Here is a 19,608-nt window from a genome sequence, read left to right as displayed (position 1 = left end):
GGAAGACGAAAAACTCGCAAGACGAAAGAGTTTTTCGTTTTCTGAGTTGCTTCGCAAGACGGATTTCCCTATGGGCTTGCTTCGCAAGACGAAACGTCTTGCGCCTTTTTTTTTTAAACCGCCAATGCATTCCTATGGGAAACCATCAATACACATTGGTGCTTCGCAAGACGAAAAAATTCGTAGAATGAAAAAACTCGCGGAACGAATTAAGTTCGTCTTGCGAGGCACCACTGTACATCCCTAGCTAGCAGGACCAGTGGTTAGGGATGATGGGAATTGCCATCCAAAAACAGCTGGAGACCCAAGTTTGGGAAACCCTGGTGTAAAATTAATAACCAAGTAAAGATTTCAATAATGAAACATCAACATTTCCCACCATTTCACAACTTTATTTATCATATAGGTAACAGCAAGCGATGCCACATAAACAACAGTTCTTGCATTGAGCTGAGCAAGTGCCGGATGAGAGACTCGCGAATAAACAGCTGTTTGGGCTCCACCCCAGCATCAGCATCCTATTACTGAGCAAGCAATTAATAAGGAATGGCAGGCCGTTCTAGCAGCATCTTGCAGCATGACTTAACAAATACATAACATGCCATAGATAATGAGTGGCTGGCTAATAACTCTTCCTTGTGCCCATCAACAACTTGTGTTTGCCTTTTAAAAAAAAAACCAGTTAGTTTGAACAACACAAAGCCTCTGAGGCTCCATTCCCAATACAGGCACAGTGGCTCTTCTGTTCCTCGAAAGAACAAATACTTCTGAAAAGGAAGAGCACATGTCAATCCCTCTGGGTGCATAGATCAGGGTCCCAGAAGAAAAGAAAAGATGCACACCTAGTTTTGTGCAAACAAAGAGGTTTTGCACTTTCATTCTCCCTCCCACCTCCACTCCTTGTCTGCCATTCAAAGCCAAGCAAGGGTTGGGCTGTGATTTAAGGTATTTGTTTGTTTCTAAACCAAGGGTTTCTAAACCAAGGCCAAGCAGTGCTCCTAAGGCAACTTGCTTTTTGCACGTTGAAAGTTACCCTCAATCAGAACAATTAGTCAAAAGTTGCTCTTCGGAGGGTTCTTGAATTCACAAGTAAGTTGTGGCTGATGGTGCCCACTGGGGATGGAAGGCAGCGAGACCAGCAGTAGATGGAGCCTGAGCCAATGAGCACCAAATAAAATTGTCTTCCTCCTCCTCCCTTTGTTGAGTTACGCAAAGCCAACCCTGAAACTGAGGAGAAGGAAGCTGGCAGCCATGGACTGCTTGAAAAGGAGGTGGCAGGCAGGTGGGTGCACTCAACGTTAGTGAGGGAGTGCTCCACTTGACCTGTGCCAGCCTCCGCTGTAATAAGATTATTGAAACAAGATCACACAACAAGCAACCAAAGACAAGGAAATACAAGGAGAGGTGGAAGGGAGGGAACAGGAATCCAGCTGGCTCTGCCCTGTGGCTGAGGCTAATATGTGCAACATTTCTGCCTACGTGGTTTGAACTGGGCAGCAAGGAGCGTTTAGACAATCTTCCCCTCTTCCATTCATTACAGTCCTAAAACGAGAACCGGCACCCTTTCAGGGGGACATTTTCAAGGCGAGACCAGTGTGAGCCCAATGGATCGGTAAGCACTGCAAAAGGGCAATGAATGACTCTCACAGGCAATGCTTAACAATGCATGAGCTGAGTTCAAAAAGGATTTGTTTTGAACTGGCTCTGTTAAAAAAAAAAAAAATCATGTAAGATGGTAAAGTTGTCCTTGTGCTAGGCTTGCCGTATGTCAGGAACATTCCAGACATGTCCTGGTTTTCAGCTGTAAAAGTGGCAAAAATCTTGAATCTGCAAAATGTCAGGGAAACCAGGGATGTATGACAATGCAATGCAATAAACAGCAAAAACAGCTCAAAAAGCGTATCTTCGGGGGAGGTTTCCCCAAAGAAGCTCAACAATTCTGGGGTTTCAACAACTTTGTGCACACTGTACCACTGGGGGCTTACAGAACTGACTCTTCATCCCCTCCCCTCCCAACAGAAGGCTGGTGTTGTCAAGAAATTAGCATAGCTGCCTCAGCAGATAGTTGCGGTGAATCGTGTGACACCCGTCTTCCCTGCAACCCAGTTTGTCGCTTCTCATCTCAGCGACAAATAGACCCCCCCCCCTTTTCATAGCCAAGTTCTGCCACAAGTCTTGGTCTCAGATGGTCATGATGGTATATAACCAAGGCAGTTGGACGCTTCACTTTTTAAAATCCATCATAATGCCACTCTCCTTGGAGAGCCTTGGTCTTGTTCCATCTCGTCCTCCTTATGCTCTACGTTGATAGGTTATATTGTTAAGGGTGGTGTGCAGCGTCGCACCCTCTAAATCAGTTCCTACCCAGTTCTATTTCTCTGTGTAGGCCAGCAGCAGCACCGCCTCTGCATTCTCAGACAGTTCCACCACAGCTCGCCTCAACATCTGGTAGGTGGACTCAAAGGAGATTTCGGGCTCCACCTTGACACCCCGCCCCAAATAGGGCACATAGCTCCATGCCCAGCTGGTCAGGGAGGTCGGCTTGGTGATGAGGCTGTGCACGTACGCAGGGTCCAGTGGTTTAGCAAAGGGGCTTTGGATCACTGCCTGAAGCAGCCGGCGGGTTGTGCCGGTAGCCTCGGCAGTGTACTCTAAGGAGGCCTCATCCAGGCCAAACTCTATGCAGAAGCTGGCAATGGTGGTGGTGAGGCTGTCGACCACGTCCGGCTGGGGATGCTCCACACAGAAGAGGCAGCTCTGAAGGGCCTTCCCCCACACATCTTTCATCAACACTTTGGCTTTCCGCCTAACCACTCGGGAGAGGACGGTTGGCAGGGCTTTCCTCAGAGCTTTCTTCTTCAAGTCCGGAGCGTTGCTGCTGAGGGCTCCCAGGAGGAGCGGCAGGTCGAAGGCATCTGGCTTGAGGCAGGAGACCAGGAAGACCTGTGGGGAGTCCACGCCGTCCTTCTTCAGAGCTTCCTCGCAGCTCTTCCGCACCTGACTCTGCACTTCCTCTTTGGCGACAGGTTGGCTCCCAGGCCGGGTCTCCACATCCACATCTATCTTGCTCCTCACAAAGAAGAACTGCTTCCCTGCTGAGGTGATGGCTCTGGCCAGGCAGCTGTGGGTGTGCTTATAGCGCTCGGAGGCCACCAGCAGGAAGAAGTCGTAGCGGCTGAGATCCAGGTGGCTCACGTCTTCCTCTGTCAGCCCCACTCCTGGCAAGTCCCAAAGGTAAAGGTTGGGGACAGCTGGGAGCAGGTAGGGCACGGCTTTCTTCGTCATCTCGGTCACCCCAGTGGGGGCCGCATCTGGCTCCCCACAGCCCACCCCCCTCAGAACATTAACCAGCGAGGACTTCCCTGAGCCAACTTCACCTATCACGGCGACGTCCAGTCGTATTTGTGTGGGGTCCGTCAAAACGGATGAGATCACAGTTGGGACTTCTGACAAGGTGCCGTCCTGGCAGATCGCGTACAGCTCCTTGATCTTCTTCTGGCTCACTTTGTTCAAATCCTCCAGGCTTCCATCGTGAGTTCTAGAGAGGAGTGAGAACAGAATAATAAATATCCACAGTCCGGGGCTGCATTTCCTCAGGAGTTGCACATTGGCAGTTGGCAAGGCCGAAGCCAGTGGTGTAGTAGTCTGGGGTCGGAGGGGATGGCCGACCCATCGGTATTTCTGCAGCAGAGTCCCAGCACTCTCCCTGTCTCCAGCTTCCTAGGGCCACCCAATGAGAAGGAAAGGGGAGCTTTTTAGCTACGGTATGCTCCAAAGTGAGGCACTTAGGAACACTGAAAAGGTAAGGTGCTCCCATTTCAAGAGAATGGGCTGCAAGTACAATGGGACTTTGAGGAAAACACAACTCCAAAAGAAGATACTGGAGGACTCCAAATCACTGCCCGTGTAAATAGTGGATCTAGCTAAAAGGCAACACATAGGAGTTCTGCATTGATTGTTGCAATGCATCCCTAATTATGATTATTATTGTAAAATAATTCTAAGATGGTGGCATAGTCTTAGAAGAGAGCATGGCTGTGAGGGGACATCTTCAAATATCTAATGGCTGTGACAAAGAAGAAGATGGAGCAAGCTTGTTTGGAGCAAGTTAAATAAAAAAAATCATTTTTTGAAAAAAAACCCATACTTGGCTGTTCTTGCACTCTTTTTATTTTAGCTGTTTTTAAGGATATCTCTGTAAATTGCTTTGGAGCGTAGATATTGGTGGCAACTCACAAATAAATAAGTGAATCAAGAGAGGCACCCTCTTCCCGACTCACCTCTTCAAATTGAGCACCTCTCCTTCCAGGCTGTCTTCAAAGCGTGCAAACTCATATCTGTCCGTCTCCAGCCCTGACACCAAGAATACCTTCTTGGGGTCCATCCCATGCTTGGTCAAGACACCTGCCAGTTCCTTCCGGATCAGCCCCAGCTGCTCGGATGGATTGTACCTGGATCTGAGCCGCCGCTCGGCTGTGTGCAGGTCCAAGTCCACCTTGGTGCGTGCCAGGATGAGGCCTTTCCCCTTCTGCTTGATGGCCTTGAGGACTTGGAGGTGGCTGTCCCTCAAGCCTCCAGCCCCGACCACCACCACAAAGCAGCTGAATTTGCTCAGGTCGCCCAAGCGTTTGAGGTAGGCGGACGGCTTCTCCGACACCTCGAAGCCTGGCAGGTCGTGCAGGGTGAGGTCGGGGAAGATGGGGTGAGCGTGGACAACCGGCTGCTTCGTGGTCTCAGGGGCCTCTCGGAGATAAGCCCATGGATCCGTCACCCGGCGGGGCTTGTCCAGGAGAGCCCCGACCAGAGTGCTCACCCCTGAGCCACGCTCTCCCAGGATCCCGACCTGGATCTTGAGGGTGTTCACACAGTCCACCAGAGCCTGGATTTGGGAAGCGGCACCGCTGGCGTTCTGGGCCTCATACTGGGCCTTCAGGATCTTCAGGTGCGATTCGTCCAGGACGGAGGAACCGGCCATGGCTGGAGCTGCAAAGAGGACGTGGGAGATTACAAGGGGTCAAAAAAAATGGATGTACCGTGCTATATTAGAAGCAAAAAAACTTGTTTTGATGAATTGGAAGAGCCGCAAAAAGATTCCTTTGAGCACATGGATTGATAATATGGACAGATTACCATATTTTTCGCTCTATAGGACGCACCTTGTTTTGGGGGGGAGAACAAGAAAAAAAAAAAACTCCCCTCTCTGCTCAGCATCCCTTCAGCGAAGCGGCAGGAGAAACGGAGCCCCTTCCATTTCTCCTCCCGCTTGGCTGAAGGGGCGCTGCGCAGCTCTCCCTCTCTGCTGAAGCCAGGAGAGTCTTGCTCTCCCGGCTTCAGCGAAAGGAACCTGAAGCCTGCGGAGCGCAGCGGGAACTCGAACTGTGCTCCGAAGGCTTCAGGCAGCTATCCCTGAAGCCTCCAGAGCGCAGAGGGGTCGGTACACACCGACCCCTCTCGCTCTCCAGGCTTCAGCGAAAGCAACGCGAAGCTTCCAGAGCGCAGAGGGAGCGATCCATCTGCACTTTGGAGGCTTCGCGTTGCTATCGCTGAAGCCAAGGAGCCTGTATTCGCTCCATAGGACGTACACACATTTCCCCTTAATTTTTTGGAGGGGATAGAAGCTACAAATATGAGTCTGACCAAATTGCAGGATGCAGTGGAAGACAGGAGTGCCTGGCGTGCTCTGGTCAATGGGGTCACGAAGAGTCGGACACAACTAAACGATTAAATAACAAATAGAGCGAAAAATACGGTAGCTACATACGAACGAATTGCATGTCGACGCAAATTAAAAAGGGATAAATATGAAGAAATCTGGAAGGAATATTTAAGCTATAACGTGGATAGTGGTGGGAAGTAGGGGGAGGAGAGAGTGGTGGGAAAATATTGTTAAAAAGGTTTAGTCATAGGTATACCAGTGTATTCAAATCTGAATTGTCAAATTGTGTTATTAGTATTATTATGGTTTTGTTGTATGTGTCTTTTGTGGTTGTTGTTTGTATTGAAAAATGATTAAATAATTTTTTTTTAAAAAAAAAGAGGATGGAGGAAAAAAAAGAGAATGCTAACTGCAGTTCTCAGTGTGCTCTTTAGGGATGCATGGGCAGATGCTTATCTCTGCCTGCCTCCCTCCTTCCCTCTCTCACACATATATGTATTGACCATCCATACAGTGAGTTGAGGAAGTGGGGGGGCCATCCATTTGTGATCTATCTCAGAGCCACTTCCTTGCTTACCTTAATGGCCCATGCTTTGAGGGCCATTACCTCACCAGGAAGCTAGCCTGGGCTATTCCAGGAAATGAATGTTGTGCTGGATCCAGGAATTAGGCGGGCGCTCAAGCACATATCCTACCCTACGCCCCCAAAGGAAAAAATCATAATATATGCTTATGTTTGTAGTATGGTTAGATTCCTCTTTGTAGAGTGCTCTCCCCAAGGAGGCTCACCTGGCGCCTTCATTCCATATCTTTAGGTGCCAAGCAAATAACGTTCCTGTACAAGGTAAAGGACTCCTGGATAGTTAAGTCCAGTCAAAGGCGGCTATGGGGTTGCGGTGCTCATCTTGCTTTCAGGCCGAGGGAGCCGGCGTTTGTCCACAGTCAGTTTTCTGGGTCATGTGGCCAGCATGACTAAACTGCTTCTGGCGCAACCCGACACCGTGACGGAAACCAGAGCGCACGGAAATGCCATTTACCTTCCCGCCACAGCGGTACCTATTTATCTACTTGCACTGGTGTGCTTTCGAACTGCTAGGTTGGCAAGAGGTGGGACAGAGCAACGGGAGCTCACACCATCACAGGGATTTGAACCGCCAACCTTCTGATCGGCAAGCCCTAGGCTCTGTAGTTTAACCCACAGCGCCACCTGCGTCCCTGTACAACCAGGCCTTTGGCCAATTAAACAATCTACGGTCTTTAAAACTGTGAGGGGAATCTATTGTTTTTGCTTGTTGCTATGTTATGTATTTGTTGGTGTTTTCATATTGTAAGCTGCCCTGTAGTCCTCGGATAAAGGAGAGGAAGAAAGGCAAATTTATATAAGTGACAATAATAACAACAACAAAGAGTTGCTAGGCACTGTCTGCAGTTAAAAGCTCTGCCAGCAGGCTTATAATCTAATAGCAACCAGAGTCAAAAGGGAGGAAACTGGATAGTAAGGGATGCACCAGTCCCCAAACGACAGGGGAAAAGTGCCTAGAAAAAGAACCCAGTAAGTCAGCCTATATAAAGAAAGACGACTTTGGCTCCAGCATCTGACCACTAAAAATATGTCCCAGTCAGGAGTCCTGTTTCCAAAGCAAAGCCACCTCTGCCCACTTTAAACAAACAAAGCCAGCCCACGAGCCCAACAGAGAAAAATCAAATATTTGGTTTCTTTCTTCCTGTCAAAAACTAAGGGCTGCATCCAACCTCTACTCAGAGCAGTTCCGATGAAATCAGTGGGCCTCAGTTAGCCACATCCCATTAATTTCAATGGGTCTCCTTCTGAGCAAACCAGCACTGGATAGAACTCTAAATTTTGTTAAAGGAACACTCCTTAGCCCCTGGGGGAAACCTAGAGGTTGTAAGAGAAGAACTAAGAACTACTCTCCTGGATCAGACCATGAAAGGCCTACCTTGTCCAGAAGCCTGTTCCCACATTGGCCAACCAGACACCAAAGGGAAGCCTGCAAGGGTGAAGTGAGAGCAATAAGCACAAGAATGGGCCTTCTCAGTTGTGGCTCCCCAGTTATGGAACACTCTCCCCATCATTACCTATATTTAGGCAACAGGCCACAAACCTTTCTTTTCTGCCTGGTCTTCAGCTTTTAATTATCCGATGCGTATTATATATAATATGTACGTGTTTTCAGCTTAAAGGGGGTTAATCAAATTAATGGAGGAGAAAACTCTCAGTGGTCACAATGGTTATATGCAACTTTCAGGATCAGCAGCAGAATATCAGTTCTATGAGGGATTATTATTATTAATCCTTTATTTAGTTATCAAACTTATCGGTCACTTAAAAAACAACAAATGAAAAGCAACTCAAAAAGCGACTTATACATTAAACCAAAACAGCCCCTAAAAGCCTGATTTCTTAACTAGTGCAAACAGAGTGTTATGTCACTTGGCACCCGCAAGAGTGCCAGTTCTGCAGATCAAAGCATTTATGGGATGAGGTTGACCCTGCAGGTAAACTGGCCCCAAGCAGTTAAGGGGCTTTATGTGCTAATAGTAACATGTCAAAACTAACCAGTAGCAAACTGGCTGCCAGTGCAGATCACAGAGCAGAGGAGTTATAGGCTGACAGGGTCTCACTCCTGTCAGGAAACATGTCACAACTTTCTGAGTTGGTGGCCAAATCACGCTCCGAGCTGTTGGTTCATAGCTCAGAAGCGCCTACACTGACTGGCAGCAGCTATCTAGAGGACATTCCCAGGCCTACCTGAAGACGCTGCCAGGCATTGAACCTAGGAATTTCTGCCTGCAAAGCAGATGCTCTACCAGCTGAGCTACAAGCCCTTCCCTGTGACAGCAAATGCTATAAGAACAGGTGTGTTTTGCTGGAGGCACATCTGGGGAACTGCTAGGCTTTCCCAAACATGGGGGTCAGCCAACGGCTTCTTTGTCACAGAATCCTGGTTGTAACCCAAGACCTTGAGAGAGACGTTTAATAATCAAAACAAGCCTGCCGGCCTCCATCTTGATAGATGCAGGCCTTTCTGAGCACAACACACCGTCAATAATTGCCCTTGTTCGTTTGACTGCTCTCTTTCCGTTTGTTTTTGAACATCAAGCCTGATGCGGAAGAACGCCGAAGAGCTCAAAAGCTTGCTCACTATTTTGTGATCTTTTGCGGGGTTGTTCCTAATACAAATAAAGTAAAATCAACGTGAGGATTTTGGATCCTGGACAAACGCGGCTATGATATTTATATTTTAATTTATTTTTTAAAAAACAGATTTAATTAGGCGCTGTGTGCATAAATATGCTCTCTTTTGCGTGTCCCGGATCCCCACCCCCGACTCCGGTTTTGGTCTTACAGGATAGGGAGAATGCCTGCTACAAAAGCAAAAACACCAACTTCTCCGTTTCCCCGTTTCCCTCCAACAAAAGGAACCCAGGAGTCCTGGATGGCTGCCAGCCAGCCAACCCCACCCGGCCGCCCCCCAAAATGAAAAGGGAGGCGTCCCAGGGGCAAGACCTACCCGTCCGTCGCCCGCCTCTCCGGGTCTTCCGTGCGCGGCGAGGCTTGGATGCTGCTGCGCCCCTGCGCCCCGGCTCCAGATGACGCGCAAAGCAAAAGCTGGGAAATAGAAACCTATTGGAGGTGGGGCGGAGACGGCGGATCCTCCTCTTCCTCCCGGCTGGCTGTGCTTGTCAGGCGGAAAGGCTCGTCTGACGTCTCTGGGATGCGCAGGGAAAACAGATCAGAGCAACGGCAGGCGGGTGGGAAGAGGAAGCAGCCAAAGGGGGACAACGCCAGGGAAGCCGAGCGAGCGGTCCCGGGGCGCAGCCTTGTAGCGGGTAAGCAAGCCCAGGCCGACGGGTGTCTCCCCATCTTCTTCAGCTTCCCAAAAACGAAGTATCAGACGGCGGGTCGTTCTGACTGCCTGAAGATCTTCTCCCCGGCCTGATGGAAAAGGCAAAAATACTTTCCGGCCTCTTTCCGTATTAGTGCGCCGCTGTGTCTGCCAGATCGCTTAATTCAACCTGGTTTCTTGCCTAAGAATCAGCAGCCCTCTTACGCCATAGGCTCAACCCTTACACCAAAACTAGGATAGGAGAAGGGTCGCGTCTTTTGCTGGCGGGGGGTGACCGACTTCAGGGGCTGGTGATTTCAAGGCTGGATTACTGCAATGCTCTTTTTGTGGGGCTTCTCTTGCAACTTGATCTGGAAGCTGCAGAATGCTGCAGGAGTGAGGCCCTGTTAGCATATAGCACTCCTGCTCAGTGATCTGCACCGGCTGCCCGTTTGGGGTGAAACCGCCCCCCCCCCCAGCATATAACACCTTGTTTGCGGGGGTTGTACTGCTGATCTGCTACCCAGGTTCAAGAGTATACCAGCTCATACCATTCAGGTCCAGGTTACCTGGGAGATACACCATGGCTGTGGTCCTCAGCTTGAGGCCAGGCTCATTCCATTTTGGTGGTTTATGTGTGTGTGGACTTAAATTATATACAGCCAAGTTCATTGTGTTTAATCACAGCCTCTGAGTAATGTTGTTTTTCTCTCTCCTTCCATCTCTCCCCTTTCCTTATGTTTCCACAGCATCCCTCAAGAAGCCCTGTTTCCCTGCACCCAACATGGCTCTAAAGGCCCCCCAGGGCTCTGCGCTGAGCTCCCCAGAGCAAGGGGATGTCTCCGTGGTCCTTGTGGGAAAATCTGGGGTAGGAAAATCGGCCCTCCTCAATGCCTTGCGTGGGATGACTGAAAACGATGTCGGATGTGCCCCGCTGGAGGCCCCGCCCAAATCCGGGGGGCCTGTCATGTACCCCGACCCATCCCACCCCAATTTACTGATATGGGAACTAGCTCTGGATTGTGATGGGCAGGCCGACCGGTGGCTGAAGGAGGCTGACGTTTTTGTCGTGGCGACAGACGGCAAGTTTGACGAGACTCATGCCCACCTGGCCGGGGAGGCCCGGGCGGCTGGCAAGAAGGTCTATTTTGCCCGCACCAAGGCCGATTTGGATCTTCATACCCTCAAGCGGTTGATGGGGGAGTGCTACAACCGACCCGAGGCCCTGCAGGCCCTGCGGGGTGTCTGTGCTGAGTCGCTGGGGGCCCACGGTCTCGGGGAGCCCTTTGTCTTCCTGATCTCTGCTTTTGAACCCTACGCCCTGGACTGCCCCCAGCTGCGAAAAGTGTTGCTGGAGGACGTCCACACGTATGAGAGGTAAGTCAGGCAAACCAGCTTAAGCAAACCGTAGGAACATAGAATCATTATCAATGAATGAACATGACTAAGATTCATGACGACGATAATAATATTGCGGAGCTAGAAAAGGGTTGCCGAAGTAATCAAGGGGATGAAGCCACTCCCCTATAAGGGTCGGGGCTTTTCAGTTTAGAAAAAAAGGTGATTAAAGGGAGAGGACATGATAGAGGTGAGTAAAATTAAGTGTGACACAGAGAAAGTGGATATTCATAATACAGTCGTACCTTGATTATCAAATGCTGTGGTACTTGGATGTTTTGGCTCCCGAACGCTGCAAACCCGGAAGTAAGTGTTCCAGTTTGTGAGCGTTTTTTGGAAGCTGAATGTCTGTTTTGGCTGTCGGCATTGTTTCCGGGGCCAATCAGCCAATCGGATCCACCAGGGCTCTTAGGTTCTTAAGTTTAATGGAAGAAGACCTACAGACACTTTGTGAACAGAGTTTTGAGGCCAGGTGCCTGCGGGCACGGGCACATCTTTCATAAGGACAAGGGCCTCTGGCTGATGTTCTTGTAGCGTGACAAGGAATGTAAATTACAGCCACAGGCCAATATTTATATCCTGGCGGCCTTTGCTCGAGTGTCATCAGGACTTTTGCTCGGAGCAAAGCAACCAGAGAAGTGGCCTAGTTGGTCTCCGTTTGTGCCTCCCCTGTGGAGAAAACAGTGTTTGTTTACAAGCAACAACCCCCACTGCCAAGATGCTCCTGTTACCCAGAGTTGTAATCAAATGAAACTGTGCAAATCTGGTGTAGCGTAGTGTTGACTTTCTCAGAATTCCAAAGGTGTCCACTGATCCAAAAAGGGTGGCAACCTTTTACAAGGCCACCACATATGAAAGAACGTTACCTCTACCTCTTTGGACCTGTAAAATGGTGAAAGAGTATTGGGAAATGATCCATAATGAATTGAAAAGTTTCAAAGTATTCCCCCCACCCCCAAACCAAAGTCCTTCCTGTCAGGGATAATTCAGACTGAAATTCCAAGGTGTCAAAAAAGGTTAGAATCATAGAATCATAGAGTTGGAAGAGACCACAAGGGTCATCGAGTCCAACCCCCTGCCAAGCAGGAAACACCATCAGAGCACTCCTGACATATGGTTGTCAAGCCTCTGCTTAAAGACCTCCAAAGAAGGAGACTCCACCACACTCCTTGGCAGCAAATTCCACTGTCGAACAGCTCTTACTGTCAGGAAGTTCTTCCTAATGTTTAGGTGGAATCTTCTTTCTTGTAGTTTGTATCCATTGCTCCGTGTCCGCTTCTCTGGAGCAGCAGAAAACAACCTTTCTCCCTCCTCTATGTGACATCCTTTTATATATTTGAACATGGCTATCATATCACCCCTTAACCTCCTCCTCTCCAGGCTAAACATGCCCAGCTCCCTTAGCCGATCCTCATAAGGCATTGTTTCCAGGCCTTTGACCATTTTGGTTGCCCTCCTCTGTACACGTTCTAGTTTGTCAGTGTCCTTCTTGAACTGTGGTGCCCAGAACTGGACACAGTACTCCAGGTGAGGTCTGACCAGAGCAGAATACAGTGGCACTATAACTTCCCTTGATCTAGATGCTATACTCCTATTGATGCAGCCCAGAATTGCATTGGCTTTTTTAGCTGCCGCGTCACACTGTTGGCTCATGTTAAGTTTGTGGTCAACCAAGACTCCTAGATCCTTTTCACATGTACTGCTCTCAAGCCAGGTGTCACCCATCTTGTATTTGTGCCTCTCATTTTTATTGCCCAAGTGCAATACTTTACATTTCTCCCTGTTAAAATTCATCTTGTTTGTTTTGGCCCAGTTCTCTAATCTGTCAAGGTCGTTTTGAAGTGTGATCCTGTCTTCTGGGGTGTTAGCCACCCCTCCCAGTTTGGTGTCATCTGCAAATTTGATCAGGATGCCCTTGAGTCCATCATCCAAGTCGTTGATAAAGATGTTGAATAAGACCGGGCCCAAGACAGAACCCTGTGGCACCCCACTAGTCACTCTTCTCCAGGATGAAGAGGAACCATTGATGAGCACCCTTTGGGTCCGGTCAGTCAGCCAGTTACAAACCCACTGAGTGGTAGCATAGTCAAGACCGCATTTTACCAGCTTCTTTACAAGAATATCATGGGGCACCTTGTCAAATGCCTTGCTGAAATCAAGGTAGACTACATCCACTGCGTTCCCTTCATCTACCAGGCTTGTAATTCTGTCAAAAAATGAGATCAGGTTAGTCTGACATGACTTATTTTTCAGAAATCCATGCTGACTATTGGTGATCACAGCATTCCTTTCTAGGTGCTCACAGATTGTTTGCTTAATGATCTGCTCCAGAATCTTCCCTGGTATTGATGTTAGACTGACTGGGCGGTAATTATTTGGGTCCTCTCTTTTCCCCTTTTTGAAAATAGGGACAACATTTGCCCTCCTCCAGTCTGCCGGGACTTCGCCTGTTCTCCAGGAATTCTCAAAGATGACTGCCAGTGGTTCTGAGATCACATCTGCCAGTTCTTTTAATACTCTTATTAAGGTTATTTATTGATGCAACAACAACTGCGGCCCATGTATTGTTAGCTCCCAAATGGAAAACGAGTGAGGTCCCAGCCAAAGAAGAATGGCAACTTAAGTTGACAGAATAGGCACAACTTGCAGACTTAACATATAGAATAAGAGAACAAGAAGAACATGCATTTAGAGAAGATTGGAAAACATTTATTGAATATATGGGAAATAATTGTGTACAGCTGAAAATGCTGACAGCTTTAAGATAAATTCAACAGTGTACCGTAAATAAGTTTTGATGGATGCAATAATGGAATACTGAATGGAATATTTTTTGTAAAATATGCAGGGATTTATGATACGTAAAATGAACCAGGGAAGAAGGGAAGTCATTGATATCTTAAGGATGTAAAAATGAGTGTTTAAAATTGTAAAATGGAAAATTTAACAAAAGTTGTATACAAAAAATGAAAAGGGTGGCAACCTCTGAATGAGCTTAATTGCTGTGGAATGCCTGCTGACCAATGAGAAATGGAAGGGGAATGGGAAATGGAATGGAGCACTCCACAATACAACTTTAATTTCATATGATATTAATTCTAGTCATTGGATACTGATGATGTTAATATAATAGGATATCAATTATAGTTAACAATATTAATCCCAGTTCTTCCTCCCTATCCTTTGCCGTGTCCTGTTTACCCTCACAGGGTCCTAAAGCCCACTCGCTTGGACTACGAGGTGATCAGCGAGCAGGAGATTGCAGAGATCCAGGAGGCCTATGAACTGGGAGGCCTCTCAGAAGTGGTGACCCGCATTCAGTGCAGCCTGGAGACCCTCTGGAATGCCCAACTTGACATTGGCGTCACGGGAGAGTCGGGCGCTGGGAAATCCACCTTTGTCAACGCCTTGAGGGGTGTGGGCGATGAGGAGGAGGGAGCCGCGGAGACGGGCGTGACGGAGACCACAGCCCAGCCTACGCCGTATCCTTACCCCGGCCACCCCAACGTCATCCTGTGGGATCTCCCTGGCATTGGCACGCCCAACTTCCAGGCCGAAAGCTACCTAGAAGCGGTGGAGTTTTCTCGCTACGACTTCTTCATCATCCTGGCCTCGGAGAGGTTTAAGGAGAACCACGTCCGTTTGGCCAAGGCCATTGTCAAAGAAGGCAAGCGGTTCTATTTTGTGCGCACCAAGCTGGACAACGACCTGGAGTCCATGAAGAGGCGTAAGAACCCTCCAACTGAAGAGGAAGTCCTGGAGGAGATCCGGACTGACTGCCGGGAGAAGCTCGCCAAGGCCGGGCTGGCAGACACCAAGGTTTTCTTGCTCAGCAGCTTCGAGATTGACAAGTTTGACTTCCAAGTCTTTGAGGAAACCCTGGAGCAAGAACTTCCGAGCCACAAGCGCCACGCCTTCCTGCTGTCGCTGCCCAATGTCTCCTCGGTCATCATTGACAAGAAGAGGCAGCTCCTTCACCAGGAGGTATGGAAGGTAGCTCTGATCTCCAGCTTGGTGGCCGCCGTCCCTTTGCCGGGCCTGGCCTTCACCTGTGATGTCTCCATTTTGCTGAGGAAGCTGTCCACCTACCGCCAGGACTTTGGCCTCGACGCAGCGTCCTTGACCCGTCTGGCCGAGCGGTCGGGGAAACCGCTGGAGGTCCTGAGGGCCGAAGTCCACAGCACTCTAGGCCGGAGCATCAACAGGGATGTGGTCATTGGGTTGCTGGGGAAGGCCACCGGGACAGGCTTGGTGGTGGCCAATTTCTTCATCCACCGGATCCCGATTTACGGAGCCCTGGCTTCCGGCGGGATTTCCTTCCACACCACTTACTACATGTTGAGCCAGTGTTTGGAAGAGCTGGCCAATGACTCCCAAAGGGTCCTCATGAAGGCCTTTGAAAGCGAAGTCTGAGGCAGCTGGAATAAGGCGGCAGTCCCTAGGCGCCTCTGTGACTCTTCCTCAGATGCCTTAGCACTGTTACGTTTCTGCTTTAGCTTCATCATGGCTGAACTCCTTGCTGATGTTTATGGAGTCATGGGACCATGATCTTGTTTTGGAACCTGGTTTTGACGAATGGGAGTTGCATGAGGCCGCCATCCCCCACTGGAACGAGAGCAAGATTTAGACGAGCAATTTCTGTGCAATATCCCAGAAAGCTCCACAGTACCCTGTTACTCAGGGGCGGCCAACCCTTCCAAATGTTGCTGAACCCATCACCGCTGCATGTAAGCCAGGGTTTCCGAAACTTGGGCCTCCTGCTGTTTTTGGACTACAACACCCATCATCCCTTGCCAGCAGGACCAGTGGTCAGGCATAATGGGAATTGTAGTCCAACACTGCTGGAGACCCAGGTTTGGGAAACCCTGGTGTAAACCATGCTGACTTGGGCTGATGGGAGCTGTAACCCAACGCCTGGAAGGCAATTGGTTCCCCGTCCTGTTTTATGATAAAGTTACATGACTAACCTGTGGCCTTCTGGATGCTGCTGAACCGCAACTCCCATCTTCCCTTTCTATTGGCCATGTTGACTTGGGGTGATGGAAGTTGTAGTCCTTTAACACTGTAGTCCGTCAACATCTGGAGGACCAAAGACTTGTCTGTTCTGTGCCGTTAAGCATTCAGTGGCAGGTTTAGTAACAGATGTGGTAGCTTCAGCTTTTGGAAACTGGAGCTCACTTTGCCTCAGATACGTGACATAATTTGGAATGTTTCCTAGAGATATGTCCATGGACATGGTGGAGGAAAGGAAACTAACGTATTATCAAACTTTCTACACCGTCTCATGCAGCTGATGGAATCGGACTCTGGCCCTCACATGCTTTTTTCCTGGCCACAATAAAACGTGTTAAGTGCTGTGATGCTGCTATGTTTTTACCTATTCTTACTTTTGTCTGTAAGCTTGTCTTGAGTCCCCATCAAGGAAAAAGGTGGGGTATAAATAAACATAGAACAAAAACGATACTTTTTGCAGGTTTCAAAAGTGGCAAACGTCGCACTGCTAACACTTTTGGGATTTTCCCATGTGGTTGTCCTTATAAATGCACATGGTTGAAATGTTGCAGAAGTTAAGGCTGGTGGAATTGGAGGGATGCAGCCTGGCCCTTTAAGAACAAAGGGCTGGTGTCTATGTGCTTTGTTTCCTTCGAAGCAGTGGAGTCAGAGCACCACCTGGTGGAGGGGAGCTCCATGGCACTTGAGACAACGCGGTGTATTGCAGCAGCCCAGTCCACTTGCTGGTGGAATCGAAAGAGTGGCTTGATGCAAGTATGGAGCCCCATGAAGCCTGGTCGATTAGGGTGACTGGCACACTGCCCTGCTCACCTCAAATCAGCACCCTGTTGGTCACCTCCTTATTCTTATTTATTTAATTTGTTTACCCGTGGATATCACGGCAGTTCACAACACAGCCTTTTGGGTGATGCTGGCTGTCAGCTGCCTCCTCTTTAGTTTTCAGGGGTTCCCTGGTGCAACTCAGCAGGGAGGTTGGTGTGGGTCAGACCTGGGATTAGTCGGCTCCACCTCAGCTGGATAGCTCAGGTGGTTCGAGCGCAGTGCTGATAACACCAAGGCTGCAGGTTCGATTCCCCGAAAGGGACAGCTGCCTATACCTTCATTGCAGGGGGGTGGACCTCTGGGGTCCCTTCGGGCTCTGTGATTCTATGAAAATAAGCTGTACACATGTTTCTTATTAGGTAAAGGTAAAGGTACCCCTGCCCGTACGGGCCAGTCTTGACAGACTCTAGGGTTGTGCGCCCATCTCACTTAAGAGGCCGGGGGCCAGCGCTGTCCGGAGACACTTCCGGGTCACGTGGCCAGCGTGACAAAGCCACATCTGGCAAGCCAGCGCAGCACACGGAAACGCTGTTTACCTTCCCGCCAGTAAGCGGTCCCTATTTATCTACTTGCACCTTATGTTTCTTATTAGGAACCTGCTATAGGCTCTGACTTTGCCTCCTGTTGGGCTCCCTTCTCCCTGCCCTACCAATTCCAGTCACTAGTGGATGGAGCAATCTGTCTCTCCTCCACCTGCCTGGTCACTCGATCTGCATGGAATTCCCGGTCACTTGCGGCGACCAGGCTAGCACTAAATTATAAGGCTGGGCTAGAAGATCCTGGGAAGCAGAGCTTTCAGTGGCCTCGCAAAGGAGCTACCCATTGGGGTAGGTGGCGGCCCATATGGTTGGAGTCCAGCTGTCATTATCCCTGACCACTTACTGGGACTGCAAGTCTAACAATGAAGTCATCTTAGCTTGGTAGAGCACGTGACTCTCAATCTCGGGGCTGTGGGTTTGAGCCCCACGTTGGGTGAAAGATTCCTGCGTCGCAGTGGGTTGGACTAGATGTTCCTGTTGACATTTCCATTCCACCTTAAGGAGCAGACGTGTGGAATTGTTGCGTGTCACATGTCTGTTTACATTCCAGCACAGCTTGCTGGGAACCTCCGTTGTGTATAGCTTTTGCTTTTTTCTCTGAGATGACGAGAGAGAGAGACATGTTTCTTTGTCCTGATCTATGATTAATAAATCTGTAATTGTAGTATGCTTTCACAAGCCTCACACCTATTCTGTGTGTACAGTTCAATCTGCTGATAGTGTGCCTTGGCTCAGAAGCCTGGATCACTGATTTACGTCGGAGCAGAGGTGATGGTCTTCGCAGCGGGATGGCTGGAAGGAGACGGCCCAGCCGGGGCTAGCCAGCTGGCCTCCTGGCCCTCTGCATGCCGACAGATCCTCGTGGTCCCTTCCAACTCTACCCTTATGATTCTATGATCTCGGTGGGCCCACAGACTGCTGACTGCAAGTGATGGACATTGTCGGAAAGCGGCTCATTTTACAGTGTGCAAGGAGGTGAGGGAAAGGGAGGGCAAAATACTTACCTGGACCATGAGATCCCATATGATCATTTCAGAATGCAATCCAAGGCATGGGCTGGAGGTTGGGGAGGAATGTTGTGCCTCTAGCAGCAGTTTCCCTAGTATGCCACTAGAGGGCAGGGCCATGCAGTTTCTGGAATAACACCTGCAAAATTTGCACTTGCAATCCTTTGCTTCATTGGAAGGAGAGAGAAAGGGGACTGTGTTTGTACGTGAGAAAATGCACGTTGAGGAAATTGCCAAATCAGGCAGTTTCTAATCACGTAGCTCCCCTTTCCCCATTTTCTCCTGTGGTGAAACACTCATATTTCCCTGCTACCATTAATAAAGTTGTTAAGGCATTATCTGTTGTCCTCATGCTTATTTGTGAAGTCTCTTGACTGTTTCTTTGGAGCTGTTTAGGTGTGGAAAGCTTTTCTAAAACCCTCAGTTACGAATAGCCATTTATAACCAAGCAACACACTTTAGCCTGTGAATAAGTCCATGAAAGTTAGTAGCTGACAGCAAAACATAATGCTTAGAATTGAGCCAGTTTGGGGTGTGCTGATTTCAAGGGGGGCGGGAATCCAATGAGAATCACATCAGCCATAAACTGGGAGGGTCTGATCTGATTTGGTGATGCTGTCATATTGCAAACCCTAATGGGTTACATGATTCCTGACTGGGCCACTTAGTAAAGAAGAATTTTTCTTTTAAAAAATGTACACAAAGCAATTATTGAGAGAGGCAGCCAAACAAGTGAAAATGAAATAAATGCAGGACTTTTTTTTTTTAAGGGAGAGCATTCAAGGTTCCTGTAACACCCTATTCTGGCATCGAAAATGCCCCTGGAAACTTGGCTAGGCTCCAGTTATTTACCTGCCTATGCTGAATCAGTGGCCTCAAAGAATCGCCTACAATTTCCATAGTTCCCTTCGTGGAGGAATTCATGGCTAAACTGCTCAGGGAATGGGAAACGGGTATCTCCTGACAACTCTCGGCACTCATAACAAACTATAAGTCCCATGGTTCTTTGGGGAAAGCCATGTCTGCTTAAAAGTGATATGATGATGCTTTAACTGTAAGGTGTGGATGTGGGCTGAGATTCAGCTGTCAGCCCACTCCACTTCTGTCTGAGGAATTCACTATTTTGTCCTTCACCTCAGATACCAAATAGTTCTGCAAAGGCCCTGTTCATCACAGATGAGCTAAACACACTACTTTTTGCTGTAATTTATTTGTAGATGACATAGGGCATACACGCCAAAAGTTATTAAGAACTTCTTTTACAAATTGATTTATTGGTATTACGTGATCTGTGCTACCTGCACCAGGGGCCTCCCAGCTTACAT

General features: G+C 48.8%; 2 protein-coding genes across 6 annotated transcripts; one reads left to right on the top strand and one right to left on the bottom strand.

Annotated features, from left to right (window-relative positions):
* Nucleotides 1–371: 371 nt before the first annotated feature.
* Nucleotides 372–9,384, bottom strand: LOC310684329 (interferon-gamma-inducible GTPase 10-like). 3 transcript variants are annotated; one of them, XM_083455303.1, is made up of 3 exons: nt 9,190–9,384; nt 4,281–4,983; nt 372–3,538 (listed from the first exon to the last, which is right to left on the bottom strand). In XM_083455303.1, exons 2-3 carry the CDS (start codon nt 4,973–4,975, stop codon nt 2,371–2,373), a joined length of 1,863 nt encoding a protein of 620 aa, XP_083311429.1. In that variant the 5' UTR covers nt 4,976–4,983; nt 9,190–9,384; the 3' UTR covers nt 372–2,370. The 3 variants fall into 3 exon arrangements, with proteins under 3 accessions (XP_083311429.1, XP_083311430.1, XP_083311428.1); XM_083455304.1 differs by lacking the exon at nt 9,190–9,384 and adding an exon at nt 8,719–8,843; XM_083455302.1 differs by lacking the exon at nt 9,190–9,384 and adding an exon at nt 7,615–7,655.
* Nucleotides 9,238–18,621, top strand: LOC310684292 (interferon-inducible GTPase 5-like; the record flags this gene model as incomplete). Of its 3 annotated transcripts, none has more annotated exons than XM_083455186.1 (4): nt 9,238–9,508; nt 10,254–10,881; nt 14,112–16,668; nt 17,981–18,621. In XM_083455186.1, 3 exons carry the CDS (start codon nt 9,238–9,240, stop codon nt 15,313–15,315), a joined length of 2,103 nt encoding a protein of 700 aa, XP_083311312.1. In that variant the 3' UTR covers nt 15,316–16,668; nt 17,981–18,621. The 3 variants fall into 3 exon arrangements, with proteins under 3 accessions (XP_083311312.1, XP_083311311.1, XP_083311310.1); XM_083455185.1 differs by having other exon boundaries at nt 14,112–16,690; XM_083455184.1 differs by having other exon boundaries at nt 14,112–17,096; nt 17,330–18,621.
* Between the last annotated feature and the right edge of the window lie 987 nt (nt 18,622–19,608).

Source organism: Podarcis tiliguerta, assembly GCF_965153285.1.
Source record: "Podarcis tiliguerta genome assembly, chromosome: 8".
In the NCBI taxonomy this organism is placed as follows: Eukaryota; Metazoa; Chordata; class Lepidosauria; order Squamata; family Lacertidae; genus Podarcis; species Podarcis tiliguerta.
This window is presented reverse-complemented; position numbering and strand designations above follow the sequence as displayed.

Coding starts and splice junctions, on each gene's coding strand:
- LOC310684329 (XM_083455302.1), bottom strand. CDS start 7,639: ATGTGGGAACAGGCTTCTGGACAAG. Junction 4,984..7,614: donor GGAACAGGCTTCTGGACAAG/GTAGGCCTTTCA, acceptor TCCTCTTTGCAG/CTCCAGCCATGGCCGGTTCC. Junction 3,539..4,280: donor GAGGTGCTCAATTTGAAGAG/GTGAGTCGGGAA, acceptor ACTCCTCTCTAG/AACTCACGATGGAAGCCTGG.